The sequence below is a fragment of the Marmota monax genome, unplaced genomic scaffold (assembly GCF_021218885.2).
Source record: "Marmota monax isolate L192 unplaced genomic scaffold, Marmota_monax_Labrador192_F-V1.1 WCK01_AAM20220418_F8-fsc00017, whole genome shotgun sequence".
Lineage (NCBI taxonomy): Eukaryota > Metazoa > Chordata > Mammalia > Rodentia > Sciuridae > Marmota > Marmota monax.
The window spans coordinates 3,620,941-3,637,279 of NW_026695241.1; the positions used below are offsets into that span (position 1 = coordinate 3,620,941).

General features: G+C 38.0%; 1 protein-coding gene across 12 annotated transcripts in view; it reads right to left on the reverse strand.

Moving 5' to 3' along the window:
• Positions 1 to 16,339, reverse strand: part of Unc79 (unc-79 homolog, NALCN channel complex subunit) — a 267,146-nt gene that overhangs the window by 15,914 nt on the left and 234,893 nt on the right. For all 12 annotated transcript variants that reach the window (XM_058577735.1, XM_058577733.1, XM_058577730.1 and 9 more), the window contains 5 exons: positions 14,330 to 14,419; positions 11,335 to 11,510; positions 10,218 to 10,404; positions 8,705 to 8,902; positions 6,487 to 6,564 (listed from right to left, as the gene is read on the reverse strand). In XM_058577735.1, coding sequence (XP_058433718.1) covers positions 6,487 to 6,564; positions 8,705 to 8,902; positions 10,218 to 10,404; positions 11,335 to 11,510; positions 14,330 to 14,419 — 729 coding nt within the window. The remainder of the gene's footprint in view (positions 1 to 6,486; positions 6,565 to 8,704; positions 8,903 to 10,217; positions 10,405 to 11,334; positions 11,511 to 14,329; positions 14,420 to 16,339) is intronic.

Consider the following 16,339-nt stretch of genomic DNA (forward strand, 5'->3'; position numbering starts at 1 on the left):
CTTACCTTATACCATACATAAAAGTTAATTCAAAATGGAATTTTGTTAATGATACTTCATCAAAATAAAAAAAACTTCTACTGTTCACAAGATACTTTCAAGACAAACCACATTGAAAATCTTTGCAGATCATATGTCTGATAAAAGATTTGTATTTCAACATTCAATAATAGGGAAAAAAACTTAACCCCATAAAAACTGGGCAAATAATTAACAGATACTTCACAAAGCAGTTATATGGACAGCAAATAAGCAAATAAAAAGATGCTTAACAATATTTCAATAGTGAGATACCAGTACACAGCTCTAATACTAAAGACTGACTCTATCAAATGCTGATTAACAAAAATGTACAGGGAATGGAATGCTCATATACTGGGAGTGTGAACACAACAGGGCACAAACACTCTGGAAAATGGTTGGCCAATTTCTTAAAAAGTTAAACATATACCAACATACAGCCCAGAAATTTCATTTCATTTCTAGGTATTTGCCCAACATACATGAAAGCATATATGAACACAAGAACTTAATATGTAAACATTCATAGAAGTTTTATTGGAAACACATCAGATGTCTGTTAACTGAAGAATGGATAAACAAAATTTATCTTTAACTGTACAAGGAATAATTCTAAGAAATAAAAAGTAACGGCCAGGGAAGGGTTTCAAGATGATAGAATAGGGGCTGGGGTTGTGGCTCAGCAGCAGAGTTCTCGCCTAGCACGTGCAAAGTGCTGGGTTGGAACCTCAGCAACACCTAAAAACTAAATAAGTAAATCTAATCTAAAGACTAAATAAGTAAATCTAATCTAAAGACTCACTTAGTATTATGTCCAACTAAACTAAAAAAATTATGTCCAACTACAACTAAAAAATATATTAAAAAAAAGATGGTGGAATAGAAGAGGTCACCTTCCAGCTGTTCTGTGGCATGAAACCAAGAAAGCAGACAGGAAGCTTCTCATCAAGAAACCTTCAGGGATACTCTAAGTCCACAAGGTAGAAAGAAACTCTACTGCCTCACAGCCATACTGTTAGATGCGTAGACACACAAACAATATGAAAAAGCAAGGGAACAAATCACCTCAAACAAACCAAGATACTCTAGTAACAGAATCCATCAACACCACAGTGGAAGAAAAGTAGAGAAAGAGTTTAGAATTATCACTAAACTGGAAAGTAAAGGATGCTTTAAGGAGTGAAATCAGATAGAAAATACAGGAAGTAAAAGAACACTTCAATAAAGAGAGATGTGGGGAAAAAATAAGCAGAAATCCTCAAAATGAAGGAATCAATAAACCAAATAAAAAATCCAATTGAAAACATCACCAACAGACTAGATCACTTGGAAGACAGAGTTTCAGATGATGAAGACAAAATATACAATCTTGAAAATAAAGTTGACCATGGAGAAAAGATGTTAAGAGACCATGATCAGAACTTACAAGAAATATGGGATAAACTGAAAATACCAAATTTAAGATTTACTGGTATAGATGAAGGCTCAGAGATACAAATGAAAGGAATGAGCAATCTTTTCAATGAAATAATATCAGAAAAATTCCCAATCCTAAAGAATAAAATGGAGCTGGGGCATGGTGCTGCATGCCTGTAATCCCAGCAGCTTGGGAGGCTGAGGCAGGATAATCTCAAGTTCAAAGCCAGCCTCAGCAATGGCAAGGTGCAAAGCAACTCAGTGAGACCCTGTCACAAAATAGGGCTGGTCAGTGGTTGAATGCCCTTGAGTTCAATCCCTGGTACCCTCCCCCCAAAGAAAGAATGAATGGAAAATCAAATTCAGGAGGCTTACAGGATGCCAAATATACAAAATTACAACAGACCCACACCAAGGTACACTATAATAAAAATGCCTTACAGAATAAGGATAGAATTTTAAAGGATGCCAGAGAAAAATGACAAGTAACATTGAGAGGGAAAGCAATCTGGATCTTAGCTGATCTCTCAACCCACACCCTCAAAGCTAGAAGGTCTTGGAATAATATATACCAAGCTCTGAAAGAAAATGGAAATTAGCCAAGAATACTCTACCCAGCAAAATTAAGCTTCAGAATTGATGATGAAATAAAATCTTTCCATGCTAAACAAAAGTTAAAAGAATTCACAATTAGCCTGCACTACAAAAAATATAACCAATAAGATATTACATGAAGAAGAAATGAAAAATGAAAGTGAAAACCAGGAAAGGAAGAAACTACACTAAAAGAACAGCGAATCAATGGAGAAACTAATTCAAATTAAAAACCAGAAATAAGTCAAAATGACAGGGAATAAAAATCATATCTCATTAATAATAACATTGAATATAAATGATCTAAACTCATCAATCAAAAGACATAGACTGGCAGATTAGATTAAAAACAAGACCAAACAGTATCCTTTCTTCAAGAGGCTCACTTCACAGGCAAAGACATGCAGAGACTGAAGGTAAAAGGATGGGAAACAACGTATCATTCACTGCTTAAGGGAATTATGCATCAACAAGACATAATAATCATAAGTATTTATGGAGCATCTATGTACATCAGACAAACCCTTCTCAATTTCAAGAAGTAAACAGACCACAACACCCTAATACTGGATGATATTAACAACCTCTCTCACCACTAATTCAAATTAAATATCACTGGATAGATATTCCAGACAAAAACTAAATAAAGAAGCTATAGAACTAAGAAATACAATAATAATTTAGACTTAACAGACATATATAGAATATTTCGTCCATCAATGAGTGAATATACTTTCTTCTCAGCAGCATATGGATCCTTCTCTAAAGTAGACCATATCATAGGCCATAAAACAACTCTTGGAGAATACAATAAAATAGAGATAATACCTTGCATCCTATCAGATCATAATGGAATGAAATTACAAATCAACAATAGAATAAAAAATAAAAGCTACTCTAACACCTGGAGAATAAATAATACACTACTGAATGATGACTAGACAGCAGAAGAAATCAGGGATGAAATAAAAAAAAGTACTTAGAGGTAAATGAGAATAGCAATACAACATATCAAAATCTCTGGGACACTATGAAGGCAGTGCTAAGAGGAAAGTTCATTGCATTGCACTCATTCATTACAAGAATAGAAAGTCAGCAAATAAATAGCCTAACTTTACATTTCAAAACACTAGGGAAAGAAGAACAAATCAATACCCAAAGCAGTAAAGACAGAAAATAACTAAAATCAAAGCTCAAATCAATTAAATTGAAACAAAAGAAACAATCAAAAAATCAACAAAAGAAAAAGTTGAAAAAATAATCAATAAAATTGATAAACCCTTAGCCAAGCTAACAAAGAAAAATAGAGAGAAAACTCAAATTACTAAAATTTGCAATGAAAAAGGAAATATCACAATGGACACTACTGAAATACAGACAATAATCAGAACCTATTTTGAAAATTTATACTCTAATAAAATAGAAAATCTTGAAGACATCAGCAAATTTCTAGAGACATATGACCTAAACAAATTGAATCAGAAGGACATAGAAAATTTAAGCAGATGAATTTCAAGAAATGAAACTGAAGATACCATCAAAAGCCACCAAGAAAGAAAGCCCAGGACCAGATGGATTCTCAGATGAGTTCTACCAGACCTTCAAAGAGTGAATATACTTTCTTCTCAGCAGCATATGGATCCTTCTCTAAAGTAGACCATATCATAGGCCACAAAACAACTTCATTATTCAATGAAATAGAAAAGAAGGGAACACTTCCAAATTCATTCTATGAAGCTAGTATTACCCTGACACCAAAACTGGACAAAGACATATCAAGGAAAGAAAATTTCAGAACAATATCCCTGACAAACATAGATGCAAAAATTCTCAATAAAATTCTGGCAAATGGCATAGGAAAATATATTAAAAAGATAGTGTACCATGATCAAGTGGGGTTCGTCCCAGAGATGAAAGTTGGTTCAACATATGGAAATCAATAAACATAATTCATCACATCAATAGACTAAAAGACAAAAACCACATGATTATCTCAATAGATGCAGAAAAAGCATTTGACAAAATACAGCATCTATTCATGTTCAAAACACTGGAAAAACTTGAGATAGTAAGAACATGCATCAACATTGTAAAAGCTATCTATGGTAATCCCTAGGCCAACATCATTCTAAATGGAGAAAATTTTAAAACATTCCCCCTAAAAACAGGATTACAACAGGGATGCCCTCTTTCCCCACAGATGTCAACAGTTACGGAATCTCTAGCCAGAGCAATTAGACAGAAGAAAGAAATTAAAGAGATATGAATAGGAAAAGAAGAACTCAAAACCATCCTTATTTGCTGATGCATGATTCTATATTTATAAAACCCAAAAACTCCACCAGAAAACTTCTAGAACTCATAAATGAATTCAGCAAAGTAGCAGGATATAAAATTAACACCAATAAATCAATTGTATTCCTATATATTAGTGATGAATCAATTGAAAGAGAAATTAGGAAAAATATCCCATTCACAATAGCCTCAAGGAAAAATAAAATATTTGGGAATCAATCTAACAAAAGAGATGAAAGACCTCTACAATGAAAACCACATAACACTAAAGAAAGAAATAGAAAATGGAAAGATCTACCATTTTCTTGGATAGGCAGAATTAATATTATCAAAATGGCCATACTACCAAAAGTGCATTACAATTTTAATGCAATTCTTATTAAGGTTCCAGTGATGTTATTCATAAAAACAGAAAAAGCAGTCATAAAATTCACAATAGCTAAGCTACGGAACCAACCTAGGTGCCTTTCAAAAGATAAATGGATAAAGAAAAATGTGGTGCATGTACACAATGGAAAATTACTCAGCCATAAAGAAGATTAAAATTATGGCATTTGCTGGTAAATGGATGGAACTGGAGACTATCATGGTAAATGAAATAGGCCAATACCTAAAAACCAAAGGCCGAATATTCTCTCTGATATGCAGATGCTGACTCACAATAGACCAGGAAAGGGAGGAGGGAGAAGTAGAGGTTCACCAGATTGGACGGGTAGGGGGGTAATAAAGGGGAAAGAATGGGGGATGGGAATGGTAAAGATAATACAATGAATCAGAATAACTTTCCTATGTTCATATATAAATACAAGATCTGTGTAACTCCACATCATTTACAACCATAAGAATGGGAAATTATATTCCATGTAATATGATATTTCAAAATACATTCTACTGTCATGTATAATGAAAAAGGACAAATAAAAAAATTCTTTAAAAAAGTAATGGCCTATTCATACATGGAAAAACATGGATTAATTGCAATGTGATCATTATGAGAAAAAGAAAGCAGAAAGTATAGAATGAAACTATTTATAGAAAACTAACCTATGTGACAGAAAGCAGAATAGTAGCTGCCTGGGGACAGGAAGTGGTAAATAGAGGGACTATAAATTAGTAAAAGAAAACTTTGTTGGGGGTAAAAAAAATCTTGATTGTAGTGATGGGTTCATGAGAGTAACATATGTCAAGACTTAACAAAATGCACCATTTAAATACATGCAATTTGCCATATATAAATTATTACACTTCAGTAAAAAATAATACCAGGTAGAAGCATCCAATTGTCAGTCACATCATTTCTGTCACAGTATTGACTTGTGCTATATTGAGCTAGATAAAACATATCTCTATACCATTTGAACCAATGACCTTGCACAGTTCTGGTAACAGTTAAGTTTTCCCTGAAAAAAGGCTGCTTTTCTTCATCACAGTGTGAGTTAACATGAAAAGTGTCTTGAACCAAGAATGAAATTAATCATGAAGTGAAATAGCAAGTCCTAAGGTTCCAAAATGATACACTCCGGCAAGTGGAAAAGGTAAGAGAGGAGGAAAGAAGAATGACCGGTAAAACAAAGAGGCAGAATGATGGAAAGGACAAGATAAAGGGGGAGCTAGCAAGACAAAGGGAGTGAAAACCAAGTTCTACTTTACTTTTTAATTGTGCACCACACTAGTCTGTTCCTAATGTCCCTGGGAAGAAGACATATGCTTGAATTATTACATGCTGTATACTGACTTAATATAATATTTAAAATAAAAATTCATTTATCTTAGAAAAAAGCACCAGATAGCAGATCAACAATTACAGACTATTTTCCTTGATTTTCCAGATATCTGTCACAAAATGAAGTACCACCAACTGATTTATACTACAATAGGGTCATTTTCAGATCAGTGTTCCGCAGTAATATTTTCATTCCTGTGCCACATGCAGTCATGGTCTGACACGGAAGAGTTGGTCACAGTGGTAGAACAAAAGCAAAAATAACAAGAACCATCTGGTAAAAGGTTGTTGAAGAAGCCTAAATCCTCCACTCCCAACTCTAAATGTTAAAACTAAATCCACTTTATTTTCTCCTTTGGAACATACATTTGAAATAAATCCACATTGGTTTTTGGCGATATAAAATGGTGTATAAGAAAATTGTAAGATTGTCCTACCTTGACAAAAATGGTTGAATTGCATTCTTGCAATGCCTCCATTAAACTAATCACATGGAGACACACCATTTCTACCATCTGAAACAACAAACATGAAAGTCAATTCCACTCCCAGTGATATACCGACTTAATATAATGAACTAGTCTACAGTCACAGGCGCCTAATGCCCCTGTGCCCAGGAAGGCTTTCTGCATAATGGCCACAGGGAACCACAGAGAGTGGTGTTCATTCACCTCTAAAACTCAAACAGGAAATGGAATTTAAAAACCCTCCAGAGGTCCTGGAATTGTCGTTCCTTTATCACCTAACTGAAGGTTGCGGAGGGCACTCAGGCATTGACCTCACTAATCTGCACAGCCTAGGACTCACACCAGAGGACAAAGATTGGGTCATTTCCTCCATCTTGATCCTGTCTTCCTTGTTTCCCACAGGGAATGGCTGCTTAACTTACTGCAGATATGCCTCTGAGGCTTTGTTCTCTACTGAACAAGGGAGCCATGAAATAGGACAGTTCCAAAGTACAATGGAGATGAGATCCCTCATCGGAAATGCCTGAAGCTGGATTTTTAATACTCCTGAAGGATTTTACCAGATAGGCTTATATTGTCCGACAAGATTTTCAGAATAAAATTAATTTAAATTCATTTGAAACATCATTTGTAAAAAATTCACTGGCAACACATAACATTTGGTATCAAAAAAGTAATGACAGCAGAAGGAGAGTTTTAATATCTAGATTAAAGTGTAAGATTCCAATTTCACTGTTTTCCTGGGGGGGGGGTCTGGGGGGCAGGTACCAGGGATTGTACTCAGGGGTGCTCGACCATGAGCCACCACCCCAGCTCTATTTTGTATTTTATTTAGAGACAGGGTCTCACTGAGTTGCTCAGTGCCTCGCTTTTGCTGAGGCTGGCTTTGAACTCGCCATACTCCTGCCTCAGCCTCTAATTTCAGTGTTTTATTTAAAATAACATAGTAGAATGCTTAATGTCCAGTTTCTCTTCTAATCCTAGAATCTGTGATCCAATGAATTGGAGCTGTTAGAACTGTTTATAAACCCTAAAATTTTCAAATAATGTTCTTTACATTCAACTAAAACCTCTCCCTCTATAAAATTGCAACATGTGCTTCTCCAAAACAAAGAAAGGGCTTAACTGAAGAAAATGTTTAATTCCCTTTCTAACTAGAGCTAAAAGAAAATATTTTCTGGATTAATATTCAATCAACTAAAACATCATGTCCCAAATGCCTTTGGTGCACAGGGCAGTAAGGTTTCGTGCACACTGGAATCATCAGATGGTTGCTCCGGGTCCCCCACTCCTTGTCCACTGGTGGTGCCCCTGTAAGCAAGACACTGGCTGCCGTCCTCCTGACTGAGCACCCTCCTCTGGCATAGCAACTGGAACCCAAAGACTCCTTGTAAATTCCTCCCATGCCCTCCAACTGACTCAGTGAGGACCAGCCTTATCAATGACGTGTGCTTAGGCTAAGAATCCTCCAGATATTTCCCATGCAGTCTGGAGCAGCCCCTTTCTAAGGTGAGCCATAAACAGTAAAATGGATTTGAAATCTGGGGAACAGTTTAAAAATCACTTCTAAGGCAACCCAAAAAGGTAAGGCTCTTTTGGGCTGACTAGAATGAACTCCTGGGGTCAGTTCACTCTTAAAAAGATGACCTAACTGGCTCACATTTTCCCAAATTGCTTTGGAATCCAAAAATTATTTGAATCTCCCTTCTAACCGTCTGACTTCATAGAACAATAAAACCTTAAAGGTCGAAATTTCATATAAAGTTTATTTGGCATTAGGCAGGAAAAATAAAAATTGTTTGCTTTTTACTTGCTTTGGGTTTCTAAATACTTACAGTCTATAATATGATATTTTGATACATATATATAATGTAGAATGACTAAGTGAAGATATTTAACATATGCATTACTTGTATGCTTATTTTTGGATGAGAACACTTAAAATATACCTCTTAGCAATTTTCAAGTGTCACCATGAAGTACAACAGATCTCTTGACTACCATTTGTGTTGTTTTCAACCAAATTCTTATGCAAGTAGAATGTCCATCTTATAACAAAATAAATCCCTGATGTATTTACACAATCTGACCACTGAGATCTGTAAAAGAACAGGTGTCAGAAGGGACTGAGTGTGGTCTAGACATTATGAGACTGTACCCCAGAGGGGAGTCTTCTCTGAGAACTCACCACTTTGTTATGGGCCATTAGCTGGAGGATGCTGGGTGTCACCCTACTCCAAAACTCCAGTGCTGTCAGTATTGCCGTGAAGCTGAATTCGTTCTGATTTTGCACGTTCGTAGCTACGGCACTTTGTTCGCAGTATACCGTCCAGAGCTGAGCAAAGATGAATGCGTGGAAGAGGGAGCACATGTGGAGCACGGAGGTCTGGAGAGGAGAAGACAGGGAGCTGCTGCGGGCCCCTAGCGGCCTTGCCAGGGAGCACAGCCCATGCACACAGGAGTTATCTCAGTTACAAACTCGTGACTCATCACCTTAGAACAGTCTGCTCTTCCTTGTAGGTGCGAGTGTGCTCAGAGAACAAAGCCTCTTTTCCAAGAGAGGGCATCGTCATTAGCAGAACAAATCTACTCACCCCCCTTGCTCTTTAATGAAACTGACATTCCTATCCATAAACCATATCAGGAAGAATAATCATTCTACTGTTTTAGGATGTTTCCTCATCTGTAAAGTGGGAATAACTGTAGCCTGTTCCAAGAAGTGGAGTTAGGAGCAAACAAGGTGATACAGAACACACTTCCCAGCTCTTAATAATTACACTTGTAGCAGCAGCAGCAGCAGTAAGGGTTTTCATTGAGTAAGTACCTACAGCATACCAGGGACAGTACAAAAGACTTTCCAAAGATCACTTCTATCGCTCTCAAATTATCCCCTCAATCTACTTTACAGCTGGAACACAGGAGCTCAGAAAGGTTAAGTAACATACTCAAGCTCACAAAATTATAAGTACCTTGGTTAGGAATCAAACACAGATTTGGATTGAAATAGAAGAAACTGATTGACTGCTTGATTTCTTTTGGCAACCATAGATGGGTGGGTGCTCCATTTTATCAGCTTGTCCTGGCCCAAAGCCCAACTGCCCCAAACCCACTGGGACCTCCCTGGACTCATCTGAGCTCTGGAAAAGGACTTTGCCATTGTAGCTTGTTAGGAGTGTCTGGTTTGCACCAGCAGAGTCAGGATCAGTAGCTTACTTTATCCCCTTAAGTACATCACCTGTCTCTATGATTTACAAAGTTTCTCTGTGCAGGTGATTCCAGGGTGTGCTTTAGGGAGCTTCCACTAGCCTTCTTATTTTCATGTTGCATTTTCATGGACCCCTAGAGATTTTAATTGGAAAGAGTGCATGAAGAATTAGAGTATAAGTTTTTCTCCTCCTCAGTCTTGTTTGGAAAACTGATCACAGAATTTTTATTATATTTCTAGCCTGGGAAGCCAACTCTTGCCTGCCTCCATAATTTATCTTCATAAAAGTAAGCCAGAAAACAATTTAGGGGGAAAAAGACAGTCTGGGAATTTAAACAACTTTAAATAAGGCATTAGCACAAAGTTGCTTTTCTAATATCCACAGGAGGGCAAGTGACAAGATGCGTTTACTTCTGAGAAGAAACATAATTGGCTGATAAGGGTTTCCATTAGCAATTTCGATGCACATGGTCCTAATCTTGCAGAAATCACTTACCTTTGATTGCTCTGGAAATCCAATCAGGATAACAATAAGATGGTCTGCAATATGGGAACCTGCATCCAGAGGTATGGGAAGGCAGGGAGAGGAGGCGTTCGGACACACTGCATTATGAGTGAGGGAACCCAGAAGCAGCCACGACAGCAGACGGATGTGGGAGACACACTCAATGAATTCTTTAGGTCTGTTAGAGAAGAAGGATGTGTTAAAGATGAGTTTATGTTTTCTGTTTTGTTGGATGCACATGAATGTTTATTGAAGGAAGAGATTAAAAATGAGGTCTTGCCAGCAATTACATAAAATATGACACCAAGGCGCTAGAGTATCAATCAAATGATGCATTTGTTTTCTTGTTTTTCACTCTAATCCTGCAGCTTAGCTTCTTGAGCAAAGAACGGCCACTGGTGGCAGAGGATTAAGTATCATTCCTCTGTGGCCTGACTGCCTCTGACCCGCTTCTTTTGAACCCTTTCCTTTCTTCTCATCAGAAAGTTCTTCTCTGACATTCTCACTAGAGAGAGGGAACAGAGGAGCAGACATATACCTGGCTGCACAGTTTTCTGCACACAATTTTCTCCTCCTGCTCTCTTCACTACCCCCATCCTTTCCTCCACAGGAAGGCGGACCATGCAAAACAGCAGGCTCAAGTCTGCTCTGAGTTCCCAGGGAAACCTGCCTCTCCTCCAGCCCCCCTAGGCAGGAGCAGGGGCTTGCACCTCCTTGCACTATTTCATCCCTGCTGACATTTGGTTCCAGCTATAAACTAAGCTACTCAAGAGCACAGGCCATGCGAGTGCTGGAAATGTACCTATGGAATTATTTCACTAGTTGAAACTGAGCTAAAGTGACAGCTCTGTTTTAAGTTTTCATCCTCCATGAGGATGATGGAGGTTTTCATATGTACAAGGGCAAGTTTCTTTTACTGGCAGCATCCCACAAGGTGCCCAAGGTCAGCAAGTAGGTATGGGGTGGAACCCTGATTTCCATCTTCCTAACCAATCGTACTTGACTCTCATGACTCTTCAGTGCATGGCAAGCTCTGGATGAGTCCCAGGAGCCTCAGGGGCATCTCTGGTCTTGTCTTCCCTCATCCCTAGAATAACAAGGGTCTCACCCTTGCTGCATGGCAGAAGGAGGGTGGTAGAGCCAAGGCAGATAGCGGATCACGGCTTTGTTATCTCTGTGGTTGCCCCGGGAGATTTCCATAGCAGCAATCTGAGCCAGACCCACTTTGAGGTGTCCGCCAAATGTATCTTCATGCAGAGGCTGGGAGCACGTCTTCATGTGGCTCTGCAAAACCAAATGATATTTTGTGACTTTGGCAGACAGTGGAGACATGCCAGGCACTCTTCAAACATCAGGTAGTCCCTTCCCCTCCCATCACCACCTCAAGCCCACAACCTGATTAAACTAGAGTGGTTTCACATCGTTTTTAGGACCAAGTAGGGAATCATTCCTCAGCAGGATCCGTACAGCCAGAATGTCTGATTCCTGCAGCCTCCACATCTCGCCTCCATCCATCCCAGCTCTAGCTGCACTGGCTCTGCTGTTCCTCTGCCTGAAATACTGTCCCTGCCCTTTTCACCCATTTGTTCAGATTTTAGCTCAAGAGTTACTTCCCCTAGGAAGCCTTCCCTGAGTTCCTTGGCTGGTCCATGCCACTGTCTATTCCTTCTTTATACCAATTGTGAGTCATAATTTCACTTTGTTTTTTTGTGAAATGTTCATTAAATTCAGCTTTCTAGTAGACTATAAGTTAAGTGGGGGCAGCAATATGTCTGCTTTGGCTCACTACTGCAGCCCCAAAGCTAGAACAGAGCTAGACACATTATAGGTGCTCAATACATATTTCTTAATTAATTTTGAAAGCTTTATGCTTAGTGTGGCTTAATGGGAAAATACAGTGAATTGGGACTTGAGACCCACTCCTGTCTTAACTAGCTACACGGCCTGAGAGAAACCTCTTGCCACTTGACCTTTCTGATCTGTTTCCTAATATGCAAGGTCAGATGGTTGGATTATGTCTACAGTTTCCAACCTTTTAAACATCATGGATCTTTTTTTTTTGGGGTGTGTGTGTGTCTGTGTGGTACTGGGGATTGAACCCAGGGCCTAGTGCATGCAAGGCAAGCACTCTACCAGCTGAGCTATATCCCCAGCCTATGTTTCTTTCTTAATATTTTTTGAAAATGTCTGCAAAACAATCTCAAAATGCTTGAGTAATAATCATTTCCTCTTCTTTATGCATCAATGTCATTTAAGTGTGGGCACCTATATTCAGTAATTAGTAACCAGCATGTGACCAAGTGGTAGGGGAGTTTTCTTAAAAATGACTGGGGTTGGGGCTGGGATTGTGGCTCAGTGGTAGAGCACTTGCCTAGCAAGTGCAAGGCCCTGGGTTCGATCCTCAGCACCACATACAAATAAATAAATAAGATAAAGATATAAAATGCATATTCTTGCTTTAAAAAAAATGACTGGGGTTAAGCTGGGCACCTGTAATCACAGCAGCTCCAGAGGCTGAGACAAGAGGACCACAAATTAAAGCCAGCCTCAGAAAAAGCAAGGTGCTAAGCAATTCAGCAAGACCCTGTCGCTAAATAAAATGCAAAACAGGGCTAAGGATGTGGCTCAGTGATCAAGTGCCCAAATTCAATCCCTGGTACCCGCCCATCCCCTCACCAAAAAAAAAAAAAAAAAAAAAAATGACAGGGTTTACACATGATGAGAAATTTTCAGCTTATTTTTTAAATTATAATTATTAATGTGTTAATTGTACAAAATAGTGGCTTTCACTGTGGTAATTTCACACATGCATATAACATACTCTGATCATATCTACCTTCCCTGCTTCCCTATCTTTCCTCTCCTCCCACCTCCCCCGTGTCCCCTCTCACCTCTCTTATAATCCCCCTCCTACTTTCATGTCATTCTTTATTTTTCTTCTCTAGATTACACATAATGAGCTTAATTTTGATTCTCCTTTGCACCTAAAATTTGCAAATTTATCACTGTACCAAGATCATCTAAGCAGCGTCTAAAAACTAAGCTCAGTGAAAAAGGAACCACATTTTTAGCTGTTGAACTTCTTGGATCACTAAGTTCTTGTTTATCAAAAAGAAATCATTCAGTGCTAAATTGCAATTTGGCTGCTCTTTGGATCATGTTTGGATTCTCATCTGCCCTCCATCCAGGGCCTTCCTCAAGACTTTCAGATTATTAATCTTTTGGCTCCCTGGTTGAATCATGGAAGAGAAGTGGACCCATATCAGTTATTCATTCCACCTTGTAAAACAATCAATAAACTCAACAACTTCACTGAGATTTTGTCCAAATGCAAATTCAATTTTGTTCTCTCTCCTTCTTTAATTATTTTCTTTTTAAAAACTTTTATTAGTTATTGATGGACCTTTATTTATTTATTTGTTTATACATCGTGCTGAGAATCGAACCCAGTACCTCACACATGCTAGGCAAGTGCTCTACCACTCAGACTCAGCCACAACCCCAGCCCCTCTTTAATTATTTTCGTGAAGAAGATAACTTAAATTGCAGATAAAAATAATAAATGGCTATGTCTGCATAACGTGCTACTGTGTAAGAAATTCTCTTTGCATACATTATTTTATATAAACCCTATAACAATCAGGCAGGGGAGGTGTCATAGACTCACTTTGCAAATGAGGAAACTGAAGCTCCAGGGAGTTAAATGACTCCATGTGGCACAGTAAAAGGAGATGGATTGGGAGTCACAACAGCCTTAGGTTCAACTACTTATTAGTAGTGTCACCTTGACCAAAATGCTACATCAGACCAAGCCTCAGTTCCTGCATTTGTAAAATGGGGATAATATTATAATAGGGATATTGTGAAACTGAATAAATGGCAAAAATAAAGGTGTGTACAAAGCTCATGTCATATGACCATCCTTTCTTCTTTTCTTTTTTTGCAGAACTGGACTCCAGTTCTTCAGACCCCAAGATATGGGCTCATTTAACAATGTTCCAGCTGCCTCCCCAGATACCAATAAATTCCCCACATGGTCTGTTTAATCCTTTAAAAACATCTTGCATTTAGTGAATCTAAGATATGAGCAGATGGGGTCCTACCTTCAGTCTGGTCAGCGTGTGCATGTCCGCCATGAAGTCCAGCACTTCACCAATGGACTGCCGCACGCACTCCATGGCTGCAGTCCCACACTGAAACACAAGCACATGACTGGCCACAGCGGCATTTCTGTCCAACCCACTCTAGCTGTACCCTCTTTGCTAAGGACTTGTTGCATTTTCTGGATTTCTGACTCACTCTACCACCCAGCTTAGTCTGTGACTGTCTGCCCATGGTTTGTGGCAAAGTAAAGGTTTGTAGCAGAGTAAAGACACAGGGGCACCTTCCAGGGGCAGAGTTAAATGCTGTTTTCCCTGGGTAATGAGACTGATTTTTGCTTATTTTTAAGCTGGTCTGTACACATGAATCATACATAATGCCATTATCACCTCAAAACTACTGTTAACACTATCACTCTGGGGAAATCTAAAATGTAAGTAAAATGTGTTACCAAATTTCACCACCAGAATCTTATCTCTTTAAATGTGTGCACATATATATTACTAACTAAATATATATAAACATTGTTTTGCTGACTCAAAAATTCTTATGTTCAAGTCAAGACGCTTACAACTTAACTTCATGTAGATAGTCGGGGCACTACTAAATAGACACAGGTATCCATGTCAAGTTCTTGCTAGAGATAGATAGGAGAAAGAAATAAAAATGGTCACCTTCTGTACATACCTAAAGTATGTTAGGGAACTTTTAAAGGAAAATAAAGCATGTTTGTGTTTGAGGTTATTAAGCGGCAGAGACCTGCCTTCTCGGGGAAATGCAGCAAATGTAGGATTATAAGCAAAGCAAAGGAAAATGAACAGACAGGCTGCTACATCAAAGCCGTATGAGAGAACCCACACATCACGCCGCGTATAATGTGGATCAAAAGCAGGCAGTCTTTGAAGCGGTATGAATACCATGCTAAAGGCTTCTCTTGGCTTTCTTTAGGAAAATCTGGAACATTATAGACTTAACTAGCTCACCCAGTGGCTCTCATTTTCCCATATTCATGTAAATCTGCATAGCACTGAACTCTATCACCTCCTCTCTCTTCTAGAATGTTACGCTTGTCAGTTCTTCTGACAGGATAACAAACAGTAAAATAAGGCTAGTGGCAGTCTGTCAGAGTGTTTTCCAAGCATTTCATATGTTCTAAGGTTTTCTTCTTTTAATTTGAATCAAGTGAAGGAATTGTAAAAGGTTATTGTGTTCCTGCTTTTGCAATATGAATCCTTCTGTGCAAGGAGGATTTCCCCCTGGTTTATTCCATTTTCTTTGACCTTTCACACATCATGCAAATAGGAGCATAGACTGTTCTTGAATTTCTTGAAAGGGATTTGTTTCTTTCATAAGCAGTATTTTATACCAGTTCAACTAGGCAAATGTCACAGAAAGTCATTACCAGGAGCATTATTCAATATTCACCTTTTAAGTCTGAATCTCAAGAAATGAGAGCAAAGACTTTACTATTACATAGGTATTTTGTTCTAGAGACAGCAATTATGCCCAGTAAAAGCCTTAAAATCCACTTTTTATTCAGGATATAGGGAGCCAGCTACATACACAAAACAAAATAGGTAATTTACAATCCCTCTTTTTCTACTTTGTAAAGCAGAAGTACAACTTAGATGTGTTATTTTTAAAAACAAAACAGAACATAAGGAGTCAAGCTCCATTTGTTTCAGAGGCCCATATTCATTTCAATAGGAAAATGATGAAAAAGGAGTGGAAAAATGTACTCTAACCTCAGACACAGGAATTGAAGCAGAGCACACACAATTCTTCTTTAAAACATATTTGAGGTTTAAGTTACATTTCCTAATTATAGAAGAATGTATGCTCATTGCAGAAAATTTGGAAAATACAAGTTACTAAAAAGAACAATTAAAATCACTGTAATCCTAATACTTGTTCTCCACCTCTTTGAAAACTAACCGTTAAAATTTCCTTTCAAGTTTTTTGAATGCATATAAAAAGGCACACATATGCACAATATTTATAAGATTGAAATA